General features: G+C 45.1%; 1 protein-coding gene across 6 annotated transcripts in view; it reads left to right on the top strand.

Moving 5' to 3' along the window:
- Window positions 1-16777, top strand: part of LOC146822587 (fibrous sheath-interacting protein 2-like) — a 638078-nt gene that overhangs the window by 554606 nt on the left and 66695 nt on the right. For all 6 annotated transcript variants that reach the window (XR_014962060.1, XR_014962061.1, XR_014962062.1 and 3 more), the window contains one exon: window positions 5741-5839. Coding sequence is in view for 1 of the 6 variants with exons in the window: in XM_085606749.1 (XP_085462875.1) it covers window positions 5741-5764 (24 nt within the window). In the remaining 5 variants the exon portion in view is untranslated. The remainder of the gene's footprint in view (window positions 1-5740; window positions 5840-16777) is intronic.

Below are 16777 nucleotides of genomic sequence, written 5' to 3'. Positions count from 1 at the left end.
TTCTAGAGCCAGGAATCTGGTCTCTAGGTCTAATCTTGTGGTCAACCTCACTAAGAGGTTGGTCTCTTCATTGAGGCTGTCCTCAATGGACTCCGAAGCACCTGACCCACCTGCAATACACAATGGTCCAGCACTCTTAATATTAGTTAATATTCTTTAGGTATAACACATTTCCTCAAAGTAATGGCAATTCGGCAGTGTTGTTTCCATCAAATTCTTTATTCGTAACTTCTTTTTTCAACACGATAAAAAGACCGTAGCCAACGCATTTCGTCCTCTCGGACTTCTTCAGGGCTACAAATAACACATATATTTACAGAAATGAATATACAATATATACATATCCTAAACAGTACAAAACAATGACAATACAAAATAATCCCCATAACTTTGAAACATTAAATTATCAACAGTTCAGATACTGTGAATTTCATAGGCTCATACCAATTTTTTCAATCTTTTCAGCCAAACAGGATGTATAGAATCATATTTCACGAATCATATGCATTCTTTATTTCAATATGATCTAAAAAGGTGTTTTTTCATGCGAATCTTTAAGCAGCTCAAAATGTAACAAGTTTCGGTGGGTTTAATGCATGTGCAGTAAAGTGGTTAAATTAGATAACCATTAGCAAAAGTAGAAAAGTAAGCATCTCTTACCAAAAAGCACATTTACTTGCGGTCTGTACTGTAATTCAAAGAGTACTGTATCCCTTTTCTGGATTCAATAAAATCTGATTATATCTAGTAAAATTAAGAGGGGATTTTTTATTAAAAGAATAATAAGGCCTATTTACAATATATTCAGAGGTAGGATAGTCATTCTTAACATGAAGCATACAGATATGTCCATACCTTAAGTTAAAGTGCACTATTACAATCCTCATTGTATATTGGATTGCTTGATTCTCATGGTAGATGGTCAGTCAATCTCAGCCATCCTCCGTTTTTCTTTCCCGAAAAGCCATTAGAACAGAGATAACAATAGGCTAATGGCATCTCTAAACGTGTAAAGATCAAATAGTCATTTTAATTTCATCATTCCTTTCACTAAAAAACCCTTTTATTTAGGGATTTTTGTATTTGGCATTTTACGACAAATGTTCGCAAATATCGCAAACTCTATATGCAATTTCATTTAGCATTTGTTTATCATACTATTTCAGATTGAAAAGTCATCTAATTTTCATTTTTAAGTATCATAAGGTTTTCATCTTTATCCTGCAAAAGCATTTCTGCCTCTTTTTAAACCACTTAAGGAGCAAGTCAGTGCGCCAACTCATGATATACCGACAAGCGCCATTTTTATTAAAACAATTGTCAAAGTTAAAATCGGAAAGAAAAACGCTCCTGTCACGGACATTATCTTTGTATTCCCCCGTGGTAAACAAGGATCTTTTACATCTGATAATTTAAATCACTCTACTGCTAATAGTAAATAAGCAAGAGAGTAACAGTGAAAGAAACACAAACTATATGTCAAATCAAAATCCCGCATTCAACCAGCTAAACAGCTAAAAAGCACACAAAGTTCGCAAAGGTTTAGGCATTCTGTGGGACTTCAATAATTCCGCCACAATAGTATATGCTTCCTCTAGATTTATCAAATTGCGATTTAAGCCAGAAAAAATGTAGCCCGCCCAACGATGTCAAAGCCTAAGACAGCTGTATTAGGCATCAGAACAGAAGATAGGTTTTATATAATGAGCGGTCGCCATCTTTAGATGGGCAGCAAGGGGTAAGGAAAACGTGGAACGCCATTTCACTAAAAACAGCTGAATTAATCCAATTTACAGAAGGCAAAATCTCCAAGTAACATTGGACTTATACTCTATATGAATCCATCAATTAGAATCGCTTTAATGTTAGTGAAAAGGAATAACAGTGTTGAAGGGACATAAAATACAAATGGCATAATGGTCCGATACTTTAACAACTAAAGTTACCAACAGTTTAGAAGACTTACTTTCAGAGTTTAGGTCGTCCTGCACAGTAGCGTGGCATCCGTCTCGATTGTAAGATTTAGATTAGTGGCACGGTTTAAATAGCCCGCCAAACACTGTCAAAACTCAGGACAGCTGTGTTTGACAAAAAAGAGAGACTAGATTTCATATTCTAAGCGATCGCCATATTCAAATGGGCCGCAAAAGGTAAAGGATTACATAGAAAGTCCATGTTTCCTTATCCTTCTTACACAGACTGCCATGCATAAAACTATCTACCTTTACTTTGTATGTTTTTATTTAACATTGCATTACGCCCGTGTAGGTAATAATAAATTTCTGCATAATAAAGTCATATGCGAGTGCCCAAATTAACGTGAAGACGATCCGCCGCTATTTTGAAACAGGCAATGTTCCTATATGAGAGACCGGATTATATATTGCGTGTAATCGCCATTTTAAGATGAACCACAAAAGAGAGAGGAAACAGCGAATATTTATGTTTTCTTAGGATTCGGAAGTATGCCTATCGAAGCTGAACAATGTGTTTTTATTAGCATTACATTATGCAATGCTGCGCCCATATTAATGCTCAGAAAAACCCGGCGCCGTATTAAAGTAAACCGGAAAGGTGAAAAAACACGTCAGAATCTGACGTAGCGGAGAGTGGCCATCTTGGAATGAACCACAAATAATAGAGGAGACATAGAGAATCTATGTTTCCTTAAAATTCATAGATTAACCTGTCATACTGAGCAATATTTTTCTTAACATTACTTTATACAAAAGAGATGTATTATTGTACAGTAATGCCATTCGCCGTATGCCCGAGTTAACGTATAGAGAAGACGGCGCCATATTAGGATAAAAAGGATAGAATAAAATAAAATAAATGTTGCTTCAAAATTTGACATAACAACCAAGTCTTTATAACAAGATTAGATAAATTGGCATTATTCAAAGATGAAGTTTCGATATTGATGATCTCTTTCAACTATCCAGAACCCCATGATTTAAGTTAATGGTACAACGATTTGCCTAAGAGAGGCAATAGTAGAGCAAATTATTATAGTTTGAATGGGAAATCATCGCCTGCTCGTTGTAACACAGTGATCCAGGCTAATGGTAAGGTATTTCACAACTGAGGAAACTAAATTTTCACAATTTTTACATCTATATAGTTCTCTTTTTATTGCTCACATAGTATTTTATAAGAAATGATGAAGCTCAGTATTGGTATTTAAGCCTAATACTGATGTCCTCAAACGACATATCCAACCTGCCTCAGCTCTCCTTAGTGCCGTCTCTCTATTACCACCTCTTTCGGGTATTTTTATATGTTCTAAGGCGTGGAACCATATACCTGTTTCCGAAGGGTGGTGCTCTTGTACATGTATAGCCATAAGGTACTTATCATCCTTGTTTTTAATTGCCCTTACATGCTCTTGGATCCTAATATTTAGGCTTCGAATACTACTGCCTATATAAACCTTGTTACATTCACATCCAATTGTGTAAACCGTATATGTTGTATTACAGTTAATGAATGTATTTATCGTGTATTCTTTCAAGGTGTTACATTTGAATTTAGTTTTCTTGTTGCATCCAAATTTACAGATTATACATGAGCCACAGACAAAAAAGCCAGGTGGTTTGCAAGGTAGCCAAGTTGTCATTCTATGGTCTGTATTTTTAACATAACTTGGACAATTATTTTTTTAAAGGTTTCACCTCTTCGGTACACCACTTTAGGTTTTTTAGAGATCGTGCCAGGTGGCATCTTGCCAGAAGCAAGCAGGTGCCAGTTCTTGCGCAAGATGTTATAAACATGACCGCTATATGCATTATACTTTGTTATAAAGAGAATTTCCTCAGAATTTTCCCTTTTGTTTTGTTTTCCTTGACTGGTCATTAATATAGTTTTCCGGTTCACTTGTAAAACCCTGGAGTCTGCTTGATTTAAACATTGATTTGTGTATCCCTTTTCTCTGAAATTGCGTTTGACGTTTTTAACACTTGTTTTGAAGTTACTTTCTTCACTGCAATTACGCCGGGCTCTGATCATTTCCCCATATGGTATTGCATTAATCGTTGCCTTGGGGTGGGCACTTTCGGCGTGTAGGATACTGTTGCAGGCCGTAGGTTTTTTGTGAATGTCGCTATGTATCTTGTTGTTGGATATTTACAATTTTAAGTCCAGAAAGTCTATCGATTCTCTCGAATAATTGATGGTAATTTTCACATTAAATCTGTTTTGGGTGAGGTACTCATGATATTCGAGCAACTCACCAACCCCTCCATTCCATATTAGCAGAACATCATCTATGTATCTACCATAGAATATAATGCTATCGCTCCAGTCTTGTGAGCCAGGTCCCCAGGCATGCTCCGCCTCATACAAACCCATCAAGAGATTTGCATAAGACTGTGCAAACCTGGATCCCATGGCTGTACCCTGTTTTTGCAAAAAACATTCATCATTATGCAGGAACGCATTCATAGTGAGAATCATGCAAGTCATTTCCATTAGCATAAGAGTATGTTGAAGATGACCAGCATTTTGTTTGTACAAAAAATGTTTGAGGGCATCCAGTCCACAGTCTGTTTTAATACACGTGTATAAGCTTTCCACGTCCAGAGTAGCAAATATGAAATCACTACTTTCCCAAACAAAGTCTTCTAGCTTGCAGAGAAAATCCCTGCTATATTTCAGATAAGAGGGTAAGTTTTTTACAAAGGGTTGTAGGAATCCATCTACATACTCAGAACGATGTTCTGTGGGGCCCCCATTTCCTGATATGATTGGTCGTCCTGGAGGGAACCCCTCCCCCCTTTATGAATTTTGGGGAGGATGTAGATGCACGGATGTCTTTAATCCTGTGCCTGCAGGTATTTGTATTCTTTATCTGATAAAAGGCATGATTTATGCCAGTCTCTTAAACTGGAATTAATATTCCATTCAATATGTTTCATGGGGTTCTCATTTAATTTAATATAGCAGTCAGAGTTCTTTAGCTGCCTATCAATTTCCCCCAAATACTCAAGCTGGTTCATCACCACGATATTCCCCCCTTTGTCCGCCTCCCTTATGACTATATTAGGATCTTCCCTTAATGATGTCAGCAGTTCTCTGTCCCTTCTGGATATGTTGTATTGGTGTTTGCAATGTACACTGGTGGTATGCTTATCTTCTAGTTGATACAATTGCTGTGTTACCTTGTTGTGAAATTCTTCTATAAAAGAGTCTTGGGATCTTGGTGGCATAAATTTCAACCTATCCCATAAGCCACTATCAACCAAGGTGTCCTCAAAAATTTCCAGCATACCTGCAGTGTCAGTGATGTCAACATTATCATCATCATTGTCCTAAGTTACAATTAAGTGTGTAACATTTAAATCTGCAATGGTTAACATTGATGCGTTACAGTTATTAGATGAAACATTGAGCGGAACTGGATGATGCTCAAAGAATTTTTTTAATCGCAATTTCGTGACAAATTTAAAAAGATCAATATGAACATCCACGAAGTTACATGTATTGGTGACACAAAAGCTTACTCCTTTCTGTACTACATTTTTTTTCTTTGCCAGACAGCATTCTTTCAGACAAATTAACAATGCATAGTTCATTTGATACAGGGTCATCATTAGCAATTGCATTTTCATTAGTACATTCTTCAATCAAATCATTTACTGCCTCATCTGTGTCTTGCATTGCAGCCTTGTTTGTACGCCTGTTTTTGTACTTCTTCCCTCCCCCCTGATGCTGGGTTTTGATTTTTCTTTTTGTTCCCCAGCCTGTAGCATTGGACCTCTCTTAAAAAAACACGGAGGAGGCAGATGTTTCTAAATTGCTTGGTCCTTCACCAGCATCACTCTCCAAGGACGAAAATGAGGTACTACTGGATGTTATACTCACTGCTTTTTCTGCCTTCCCCTGGTTAGTTGCCAATTCTGGGGGTACGTCATCATATTTTTTAGAGAATGTAAAGATACGACCATTTGCGTAAATTTGATTGGCTGCTAACTCCTTTTTCAAAATTTCATGATTTTTCATGGTTGCTTCTTTAAGATTGATCTCCAAAATTAATTTTTCTAATTTCAGGATTTCATCCTTAATCTTGCTAACTTTTCTCTCAGAATTAGTAATAAGTATCCCCATCATGCGATATGATGCATCGTAAAGACCTTCTTCCCAATCATCTAGGAGATGTTGTTCCAGATCTTCGTAGTTGGGAAAAATAAAAATCCTTAGCCCCCGCGGGATCTTTTTATTTTCGATGTATTTCAGCAGGGTTGTCCCATCCCACCATTTGGCAATTTCCCCCAAATACTCAAGCCGGTTCATCACCACGATATTCCCCCCTTTGTCTGCCTCCCTTATGACTATATGAGGATCTTTCCTTAATGATGTCAGCGGTTCGCTGTCCCTTCTGGATATGTTGTATTCATGTTTGCAATGTACACTGGTGGTATGCTTATCTTCTAGTTGATACAATTGCTGTGTTACCTTATCGTGAAATTAATCTATAAAAGAGTCTTGGGATCTTGGTGACATAAATTTCGACCTATCCCTTAAGCCACTGTCAACCGAGGTGTCCTCAAACATTTCCAACATACCTGCAGTGTCAGTGATGTCAACATTATCATCATCATTGTCCAAAGATGCAATTAAGTGTGTGGGATCTAGGGGCTGTGACTAGTATTGTTGGAGTCAGGGGAAAAGGGGCCCTGTTCTCCTTAGGAAGTGAGGGGGTTGGTAGTTATCCTCATCCCCTACATTTTCTTCCCCAGCTGAGAGGTCCTCGCATTGCTAAGCGGGGTGGTCTTTAGCATATCCTGCCAACAGCTCCTGGAGCTTTTATTTAGAGGGATCGGACCACATGACAATGTATGACGTTGCAACGCATGCCTTTACAACACGCTTGTTACAACGACTGCGTTGTTACCACGCATGCCATTACATCACAAGTCGTATCAACGACTTGCTGTAGGGGGCGCGCTGGACTTAGGAATAGTATTAATTACTATTCCTACTCCTGTTTGTGCAACAACAGGGAAGGTGTTGGATTTAAAATCCAACACATTCCCTGGTGTTGCACGCCCCCTACAGCAAGTCATTGAAATGACTTGCAATGTAATGGCACACGTGGCACAACGCTGTCGTAACAACCACGTTGTGAAGCCATGCTTTGTGGAAACAGCGTTGTCCCTAAATACTAAATTTAGGGGCGTTTGAGGTAGGTAAAGGTTGGGATCAATGGATCCCTTCCTTGGCGTGGGTACACCCTCTATTATGCCACCCTCCAGTGGGAGAGGGGCATAAGCCTCACTCTGGTTGGCTGGGTCCCCCATCTTCAAGATGGCGGGGACTGAGAGTTGTGCGTTGTCTTGCCTCCCCCTACTGAGAGGTGGGTTGGCAAAGGTGGGCACACCTCTACTCCTATCTTGGTTTTCCAGCCAATTCTCCCACCCAAAGAGGAAGTCCAAGCTGGTGGGGGCCAGTTGCTGGGAGCAGCAAATGGCTGTGTCATCTCACAAAGGCGGCAAGCCTTTGAAGCTTCCCCTTCGTGTATCCTGCCCTTCCTGAGGGAGGAGGCTTGGCAACTGTGCCCAGGATGTGCTTTGTTTCAGGACCCCAAGAGCAGGAGGCTCTCAACCTAGGGGTCCAGAAACAGGTCTGGGGGTGGCAGCTGATGAGCAGCCAGTCAGCCAGGACACTAGAGTCAGGTTGTTTTTCAAAGGGCAACTCTAAGAAGCCCTCTGAGTGCATTTTACATTAAATCCCAATGATGTCCCAGATTCCTTTATGCACTCCAGAACTTCTTCGATGTCATTCCTGCGGCCTACTTTAGGGAGGTGGAGAGTTTGCAGAGGAGACTGGTTTGGGACGGGCGATCGCGTATCGCGTTGGCCAAGCTGACTCTTTCCTGGTATGACGGGGGCATCGCGCTTCCTGATATTAGACGGTACTATTGGGCCTCCCAGCTGTCTGCCATTAATCATGCTACGTACGCTCCTGGTTCGAACCCGGCATATGAGATGGATAAATTCCTGCTCCCCGGCGGTAACTATAACAGAGCGCTTTACTCGCGGTCTGCTGGTAGGGCCCTTACGGGCCCTACCAGGATTGCGGTCCGTGTATGGAAGGCGGCTAACGTTGCGATGGGCTGGAGTGAGCGTTTAACGTGCGCCACTCCTCTATTTGACTCAGACCGCTTGGGAAGCCTCTGGACAACGAAAGGCTTCGAGCGCTGGGATACGATCGGCATCAGCAGAGTGGGGGACCTGTGGGTTAAAGGTGCGGTTAAATCCTTCGCGGCGCTTCAGCGCGAGTATGAGCTTAGTGACAGAGAGTTCTTCCGTTATGCACAGGTTCGGCACGCCCTGCTTTCGGTCTTTGGGGAGGGGACCACGGTCCCTTCTTCTTCGCCTCTCGAGGACCGCATACTCGACGGTCACGTCCCCGACAGTACTATCTCCCTGATTTACAAAAAACTGATAAACAATCGGGCTGACCTCTTGGTGCGTCTTCGGGAGGCATGGACGGGAGATGGGGTGGAGCTGGACGATGAGGACTGGCAGACTGCACTGTCATCCCCTAAGGAGGTGGCCATCCCGGCCCGTCTCCGCCTGGTCCAGCTTAAGATTCTCCATCGTGTATATGTGACGGGCCCCCGCCTGGTCTCGATGGGGTTTTCAGACGACGGACTCTGTAAGCGTGGCTGCGGGCTCAGTGCTACTTTTCTCCATATCCTATGGGAATGCCGCGAGGTGGCGGAATACTGGCGCCGGGTGCATGATATTATGAGACGAGTCACCGGGGTCGCTCTGCTGCCGGAGGTGCGTCGTTGTGTGCTGAATGTATGGGAGCCCAATGACTGCAATGCGGCTCAGGCTCGGTGGGCGGCCTTGGGGAACATGATTGCAAAGAGAGATATTGCGCAGCTTTGGGGTTCCCAGCGGCCTCCCACCGTGTCCGTCTGGAAGGAAAACATGGACTGGTGCATGTTCAGGGAGAAAACGGTGTATGTGGCCCGTGGTAAACCGGGGGCTTGGGGTAAAATTTGGGGGCAGTGGAACGCGTATCGTGGGTCTATCTGTGCTCCCCCTTTGGTAGATACGTCCGGGGTTGCCTCGTCCCCCTGATCCTTGAGGGTTCCTTGTGCATCTCGTACTTCGGAGTACAGATTTGGTTCTCTCGTTGCCCCCCCCTCCCTCTCAGGTCTTCTTTTATTGACTGCCCTCGGGTGGTTGGGTGTTGACTCCCCCGGCTGGTGTTCGCCGCCCTTCATAAGTCGTTTCGCCTTGTTTGTTGTATTTTTGTATTTTTCTTTTTTGTTGTTATTTATACTAAAAGTGTGTATTCTGATTTCCTTTATGTGCAGTCTGATTTACTGTGATAGTGCGGAGCCCCTGTGTGCCAGCCATTGTTTTCTGATATGCTGGAACACTTTGACTACTAGCGGCCGGCCCTGGTGGTTGTAGGCCCGTGTTTGTAACCCTTTTATGCACAATAAAATCTTTTAAAAAAAAATAAATAAATAAATAAAATGGGAAATATTTAAAAAAAAAAAAAAAAAAAAACTCAAGGAATACACTGACTTTGCCACCGATGCAGCCAAATCGTATCATAGAGCCACACTCAGTAGAATTTATGACGTTGGAGATAAAGCTAAAACAACAATTGATTGACAGAATGCAGAACAATGTCATACATTTAACCCAGTACAGAGATCTAGACCTAAATCCATAGTTTTTTTGCTCACCATGCCATTCTAGTTTAAACCCAACCATATGCAAATCAGTCTTGACCCTGTGCCCAATGGGAACAGTCCAGCCCGAACTGCCAGGCCAGGTACTCCCCAGACCGGAAACAAGCATCCTAGGACCAGTTTCGGTGTTTCACCTCTCTTCAGCCAGGATAGCTTGACTCCAGTGGCATGGAGAACACGGAACCCACATCTGGGCATTCCCGTCCCACTCGGGTTGACAAATGCAAAAACAACAATTAATGGACAGAATGCAGAACAATGTCATACATTCACCCCAGTACAGAGATCAGATCTGGGCCTACATCCATCGTTTTTTTGCTCACCATGCCAGTCCAGTTTGAACCCAGCCATATGCAAATCAGTCTTAGCCCTGTGCCCAATGGGAACACTCCAGCCCGAACTGCGAGGCCAGGTACTCCCCAGACTGGAAACAAGCATCCTAGGGTTTCACCCCTCTTCAGCCAGGATAGCTTGACTCAAGTGGCATGGAGAGCACGAGACCCATATCTGAGCATACCCGTCCCACTCGGGGTGACAAATGGAAAAACAACAATTGATGAACAGAATGCAGAACAATGTCGTACATTCACCCCACTACAGAGATCTGGGCCTAAATCCATCGTTGTTTTGCTCACCATGCCATTCCAGTTTGAACCCAGCCATATGCAAATCAGTCTTGACTCTGTGCCTAATGGGAACAGTCCAGCCCGAACTGCGAGGCCAGGTACTCCCCGGAATGTTAACAAGCATCCTAGGACCGGTTTCAGGTTTTCACCCCTCTTCAGCCAGGATAGCTTGACTCCAGTGGCATGGAGAGCATGGGACCCACATCTGGGCATACCAGTCCCACTCGAAGTGACACATGCAAAAACAATTGATGGACAGAATGCAGAACAATGTCATACATTGACCCCAGTACAGAGATCTGGGCCTAAATCCATAGTTTCTTTGCTCACCATGTGATTCCAGTTTGAACCCAGCCATATGCAAATCAGTCTTGACCCTGTGCCTAATGGGAACAGTCCAGCCCGAACTGCCAGGCCAGGTACTCCCCGTAATGGAAACAAGCATCCTATGACCGGTTTCGGGGTTTCACCCCTCTTCAGCTAGGATAGCTTGACTCCAGTGGCATGGAGAGCTTGGGACTCACGTTTGGGCATACACGTCCCATTTGGGGTGACAAATGCAAAAACAACAAGTGATGTACAGCATGCAGAACAATGTCACACATTAAACCCAGTACAGAGATCTGGGCCTAAATCCATTGTTTTTCTACTCAAGATGCCATTCCAGTTTGGACCCAGCCATATGCAAATCAGCCTTGACCCTGTGCCCAATGTGAACAGTTCAGCCCGATCTGCCAGGCCAGGTCCTCCCTGGACTGGAAACAAGAATCCTAGGCCCGGTTTCAGGGCTTCTGCCCTCAGCAGCCAGGATAGCTTGACTCCAGTGGCATGGAGAACACAGGACTCACGTCTGGGCATACGCGTCCCACTTGAAATGACAAATGCAAACTGAGCAATTGATGGACAGAATGCAGAACAATATCAGACATTCACCCCAGTATAGAGATCAGGGCCTAAATCCTTTGTTTTCTTGCTCACCATGCCATTCCCGTTTGGACCCAGCCATATGCAAATCAGTCTTGACCCTGTGCCCAATGGGAACAGTCCAGCACGAACTGCCAGGCCAGGTCCTCCCTGGACTGGAAACAAGCATCCTAGCACCGGTTTTGGGCTTTCAGCCCTCATCAGCCAGGATAGCTTGACTCCAGTGGCATGGAGAGCACGGGACCCACGTCTGGGCATACCCGTCCCACTTGGAATCCCAAATGCACAAAGAACAATTGATGGACAAAATGCAGAACAATATCAGACATTCACCCCAGTACAGAGATCAGGGCCTAAAACCATTGTTTTCTTGCTCACCATGCCATTCTAGTTTGAACCCAGCCATATGCAAATCAGTCTTGACCCTGTGCCTAATGGGAACAGTCCAGCCCGAACTGCCAGGCCAGGTACTCCCCGTAATGGAAACAAGCATCCTATGACCGGTTTCGGGGTTTCACCCCTCTTCAGCTAGGATAGCTTGACTCCAGTGGCATGGAGAGCTTGGGACTCACGTCTGGGCATACCCGTCCCATTTGGGGTGACAAATGCAAAAACAACAAGTGATGTACAGCATGCAGAACAATGTCACACATTAAACCCAGTACAGAGATCTGGGCCTAAATCCATTGTTTTTCTACTCAAGATGCCATTCCAGTTTGGACCCAGCCATATGCAAATCAGCCTTGACCCTGTGCCCAATGTGAACAGTTCAGCCCGATCTGCCAGGCCAGGTCCTCCCTGGACTGGAAACAAGAATCCTAGGCCCGGTTTCAGGGCTTCTGCCCTCAGCAGCCAGGATAGCTTGACTCCAGTGGCATGGAGAACACAGGACTCACGTCTGGGCATACGCGTCCCACTTGAAATGACAAATGCAAACTGAGCAATTGATGGACAGAATGCAGAACAATATCAGACATTCACCCCAGTATAGAGATCAGGGCCTAAATCCTTTGTTTTCTTGCTCACCATGCCATTCCCGTTTGGACCCAGTCATGTGCAAATCAGTCTTGACCCTGCGACCAATGTGAACAGTCCAGCCCGATCTGCCAGGCCAGGTCCTCCCTGGACTGGTAACAAGCATCCTAGGACCGGTTTTGGGCTTTCAGCCCTCATCAGCCAGGATAGCTTGACTCCAGTGTCATGGAGAGCACGGGACCCACGTCTGGGCATACCCGTCCCACTCGGGGTGACAAATTCAAAAAGAACAATTGAAGGACAGAATGCAAAACAATCTCAGACATTCACCCCAGTACAGATATCTAGGCCTAAAACCATTTTTTTTTTGCTCACCATGCCATTCTAGTTTGGACCCAGTCATATGCAAATCAGTCTTGACCCTGCGACCAATGTGAACAGTCCAGCCCGATCTACCAGGCCAGGTCCTCCCTGGACTGGTAACAAGCATCCTAGGACCGGTTTCGGGGTTTCAGCCCTCATCAGCCAGGATAGCTTGACTCCAGTGGCATGGAGAGCACAGGACCCACGTCTGGGCATGCGCGTCCCACTTGAAATGACAAATGCAAACTGAGCAATTGATGGACAGAATGCAGAACAATATCAGACATTCACCCCAGTATAGAGATCAGGGCCTAAATCCTTTGTTTCCTTGCTCACCATGCCATTCCCGTTTGGACCCAGCCATATGCAAATCAGTCTTGACCCTGTGCCCAATGGGAACAGTCCAGCACGAACTGCCAGGCCAGGTCCTCCCTGGACTGAAAACAAGCATCCTAGGACCGGTTTTGGGCTTTCAGCCCTCATCAGCCAGGATAGCTTGACTCCAGTGGCATGGAGAGCACGGGACCCACGTCTGGGCATACCCGTCCCACTCGGGGTGACAAATGCAAAAAGAAAAATTGATGGACATAATGCAGAACAATGTCAGACATTCACCCCAGTACAGATATCTGGACCTCAATCCATCGTTTTTTTGCTCAGCATGCCATTCCAGTTTGGACCCAGCCATATGCAAATCAGTCTTGACCCTGCACCCAATGGGAACAGTTCAGCCTGAACTGCCAGGCCAGGTCCTCCCTGGACTGGAAAGAAGCACCCTACGACCAGTTTCGGGCTTTCAGCCCTCATCAGCCAGGATAACTTGACTCCAGTGGAATGGAGAGCACAAGACCCACGTCTGGGCATACCCGTCCCACTCGGAATCACAAATGCACAAAGAACAATTGAAGAACAAAATGCAGAACAATATCAGACATTCACCCCAGTACAGAGATCAGGGCCTAAAACCATTGTTTTCTTGCTCACCATGCCATTCTAGTTTGGACCCAGTCATGAGCAAATCAGTCTTGACCCTGTGCCCAATGGGAACAGTCCAGCATGAACTGCCAGGCCAGGTCCTCCCTGGACTGGAAACAAGCATCCTAGGACCGGTTTTGGGCTTTCAGCCCTCATCAGCCAGGATAGCTTGACTCCAGTGGCATGGAGAGCACGGGACCCACGTCTGGGCATACCTGTCCCACTCGGGGTGACGAATGCAAAAAGAAAAATTGATGGACATAATGCAGAACAATGTCAGACATTCACCCCAGTACAGATATCTGGACCTCAATCCATCGTTTTTTTTGCTCAGCATGCCATTCCAGTTTGGACCCAGCCATATGCAAATCAGTCTTGACCCTGCACCCAATGGGAACAGTCCAGCCTGAACTGCCAGGCCAGGTCCTCCCTGGACTGGAAACAAGCACCCTAGGACCAGTTTCGGGCTTTCAGCCCTCATCAGCCAGGATAGCTTGACTCCAGTGGCATGGGGAGCACAGGACCCACGTCTGGGCATACCCGTCCCACTCGGAATCACAAATGCACAAAACAATTGAAGGACAAAATGCAGAACAATATCAGACATTCACCCCAGTACAGAGATCAGGGCCTAAAACCATTGTTTTCTTGCTCACCATGCCATTCTAGTTTGGACCCAGTCATGTGCAAATCAGTTTTGACCCTGCGACCAATGTGAACAGTCCAGCCCGATCTGCCAGGCCAGGTCCTCCCTGGACTGGAAACAAGCACCCTAGGACCAGTCTCGGGCTTTTAGCCCTCATCAGCCAGGATAGCTTGACTCCAGTGGCATGGAGAGCACAGGACCCACGTCTCGGCATACCCATCCCACTCGGAATCACAAATGCACAAAGAACAATTGAAGGACAGAATACAAGTCAATCTCAGACATTCACCCCAGTACAGAGATCTAGGCCTAAATCCATCGTTTATTTGCTTACCATGCCATTTCAGTTCGGACCCAGCCATATGCAAATCAGTCTTGACCCTGTGCCCAATGTGAACAGTTCAGCCCGATCTGCCAGGCCAGGTCCTCCCTGGACTGGTAACAAGAATCTTAGGCCCGGTTTCAGGGTTTTAGCCCTCAACAGCCAGGATAGCTTGACTCCAGTGGCATGGAGAGCACAGGACCCACGTCTGGGCATACGTGTCCCACTTGAAATGATGAATGCAAACTGAGCAATTGATGGACAGAATGCAGAACAATATCAGACATTCACCCCAGTATAGAGATCAGGGCCTAAATCCTTTGTTTTCTTGCTCACCATGCCATTCCAGTTTGGTCCCAGCCATATGCAAATCAGTCTTGACCCTGTGCCCAATGGTAGCAGTCCAGCCTTAACTGCCAGGCCAGGTCCTCCCTGGACTGGAAACAAGCACCCTAGGACCAGTTTCGGGCTTTCAGCCCTCATCAGCCAGGATAGCTTGACTCCAGTGTCATGGAGAGCAAGGGACCCACGTCTGGGCATACCCGTCCCACTCGGGGTGACAAATTCAAAAAGAACAATTGAAGGACAGAATGCAAAACAATCTCAGACATTCACCCCAGTACAGATATCTAGGCCTAAAACCATTGTTTTTTTGCTCACCATGCCATTCTAGTTTGGACCCAGCCATATGCAAATCAGTCTTGACTCTGTGCCCAATGTGAACAGTTCAGCCCGATCTGCCAGGCCAGGTCCTCCCTGGACTGGAAACAAGAATCCTAGGCCCGGTTTCAGGGTTTCAGCCCTCATCAGCCAGGATAGCTTGACTCCAGTGGCATGGAGAGCACAGGACCCACGTCTGGGCATACGCGTCCCACTTGAAATGACAAATGCAAACTGAGCAATTGATGGACAGAATGCAGAACAATATCAGACATTCACCCCAGTACCGAAATCGGGGCCTAAATCCTTTGTTTTCTTGCTCACCATGCCATTCCAGTTTGGACCCAGCCATATGCAAATCAGTCTTGACCCTGCGCCCAATGGGAACAGTCCAGCCCGATCTGCCAGGCCTGGTCCTCCCTGGACTGGAAACATGCATCCTAGGACCGGTTTTGGACTTTCAGCCCTCATCAGCCAGGATAGCTTGACTCCTGTCGCGGTTCCAAGCCTAATCCTCGGGGGCGAAGAAAGACCTTGACTCTCCCGCAGAGTACCACCAGATCCGGTTATTACTGGATTACTAGTAACTACTCCCAAGGGAGAGAAGAGACCGCTCAGGACCACCAAGGTGAAGGACGAGCACAGTATGTTCAGGCAATGCAAAATTATCAGATGGAAGACTGAAGTCCTATCAGGTGACAAACAAAGATTTAAACATATTAACTCTGACAATAATTATCCCTATTGCTGTGTGTATATCCCCAATACCTATGTCCCTTTTAAGTTTAAGGTTGTGTACCCCATGAGACTCACCATGATCAGCAACAAAGATGCATAGAGATGAGGACAAGATCCACCCTGGAATATACAAATGTTCTGCGTAGATCAATCCACTAAACTTCATAACACTTTGAGGGATACAGGTGTTACTGGCCCAAACTCATGTTCAAATGTTCATTCACGAAGGAAGAGAATCCATACACAAAGTTCCATCCGACCGGAGAAAAAAAGAGAGCTGCTCAATTATCAAAGTGAATCGTAGTATGTTCAAAACTTCCAATATAACAACAATGCAGCCGCGAGGAAACTGTTAACGCCGCCGAGAGGGAATCGGCAACGCACCCAAGGGAAGCAGCTGTGCTGGGCTCAAAGGCGTTTAAGTTAATTAACAATGGTGCCGCGAAGGAAGCGGCAACACTGCTGCGAGTGAGGCGGCAGGGACTTGAAGAAATACCTGCCACCGTGGGCGGATAAAGCCAGGTAAAAAATAATGTCCGCCGCTGCTAAGAAAGCGGCAAAGTAAACAATCAAAAATTGATGCCGCAAAAGAAACGACAGTGCCAAAAGGCATAAACAAAATAGTGGTGCGCGCGCAGCACCAAGGTAAACAAAAGACGAGACGGAAAAAAATAAAAAGTTCCCAACACTCGTCACCAAAAGTAAAAGACAAGAAACGGGAACAACAAATAAAGCAAAATGAAGAACAAACAAAATAGTTCACCTCAGTTATAAGGCAGTCCAATCCAACATCAATTGTCAGGGAGGAATCCAAAAAGGGAAACGAAGGT

The sequence above is a fragment of the Triturus cristatus genome, chromosome 5_2 (assembly GCF_964204655.1).
Source record: "Triturus cristatus chromosome 5_2, aTriCri1.1, whole genome shotgun sequence".
Taxonomy (NCBI): domain Eukaryota; kingdom Metazoa; phylum Chordata; class Amphibia; order Caudata; family Salamandridae; genus Triturus; species Triturus cristatus.
The sequence above is the reverse complement of the archived record's forward strand: the minus strand, read 5'-3'. Positions and strand labels throughout refer to the sequence as shown.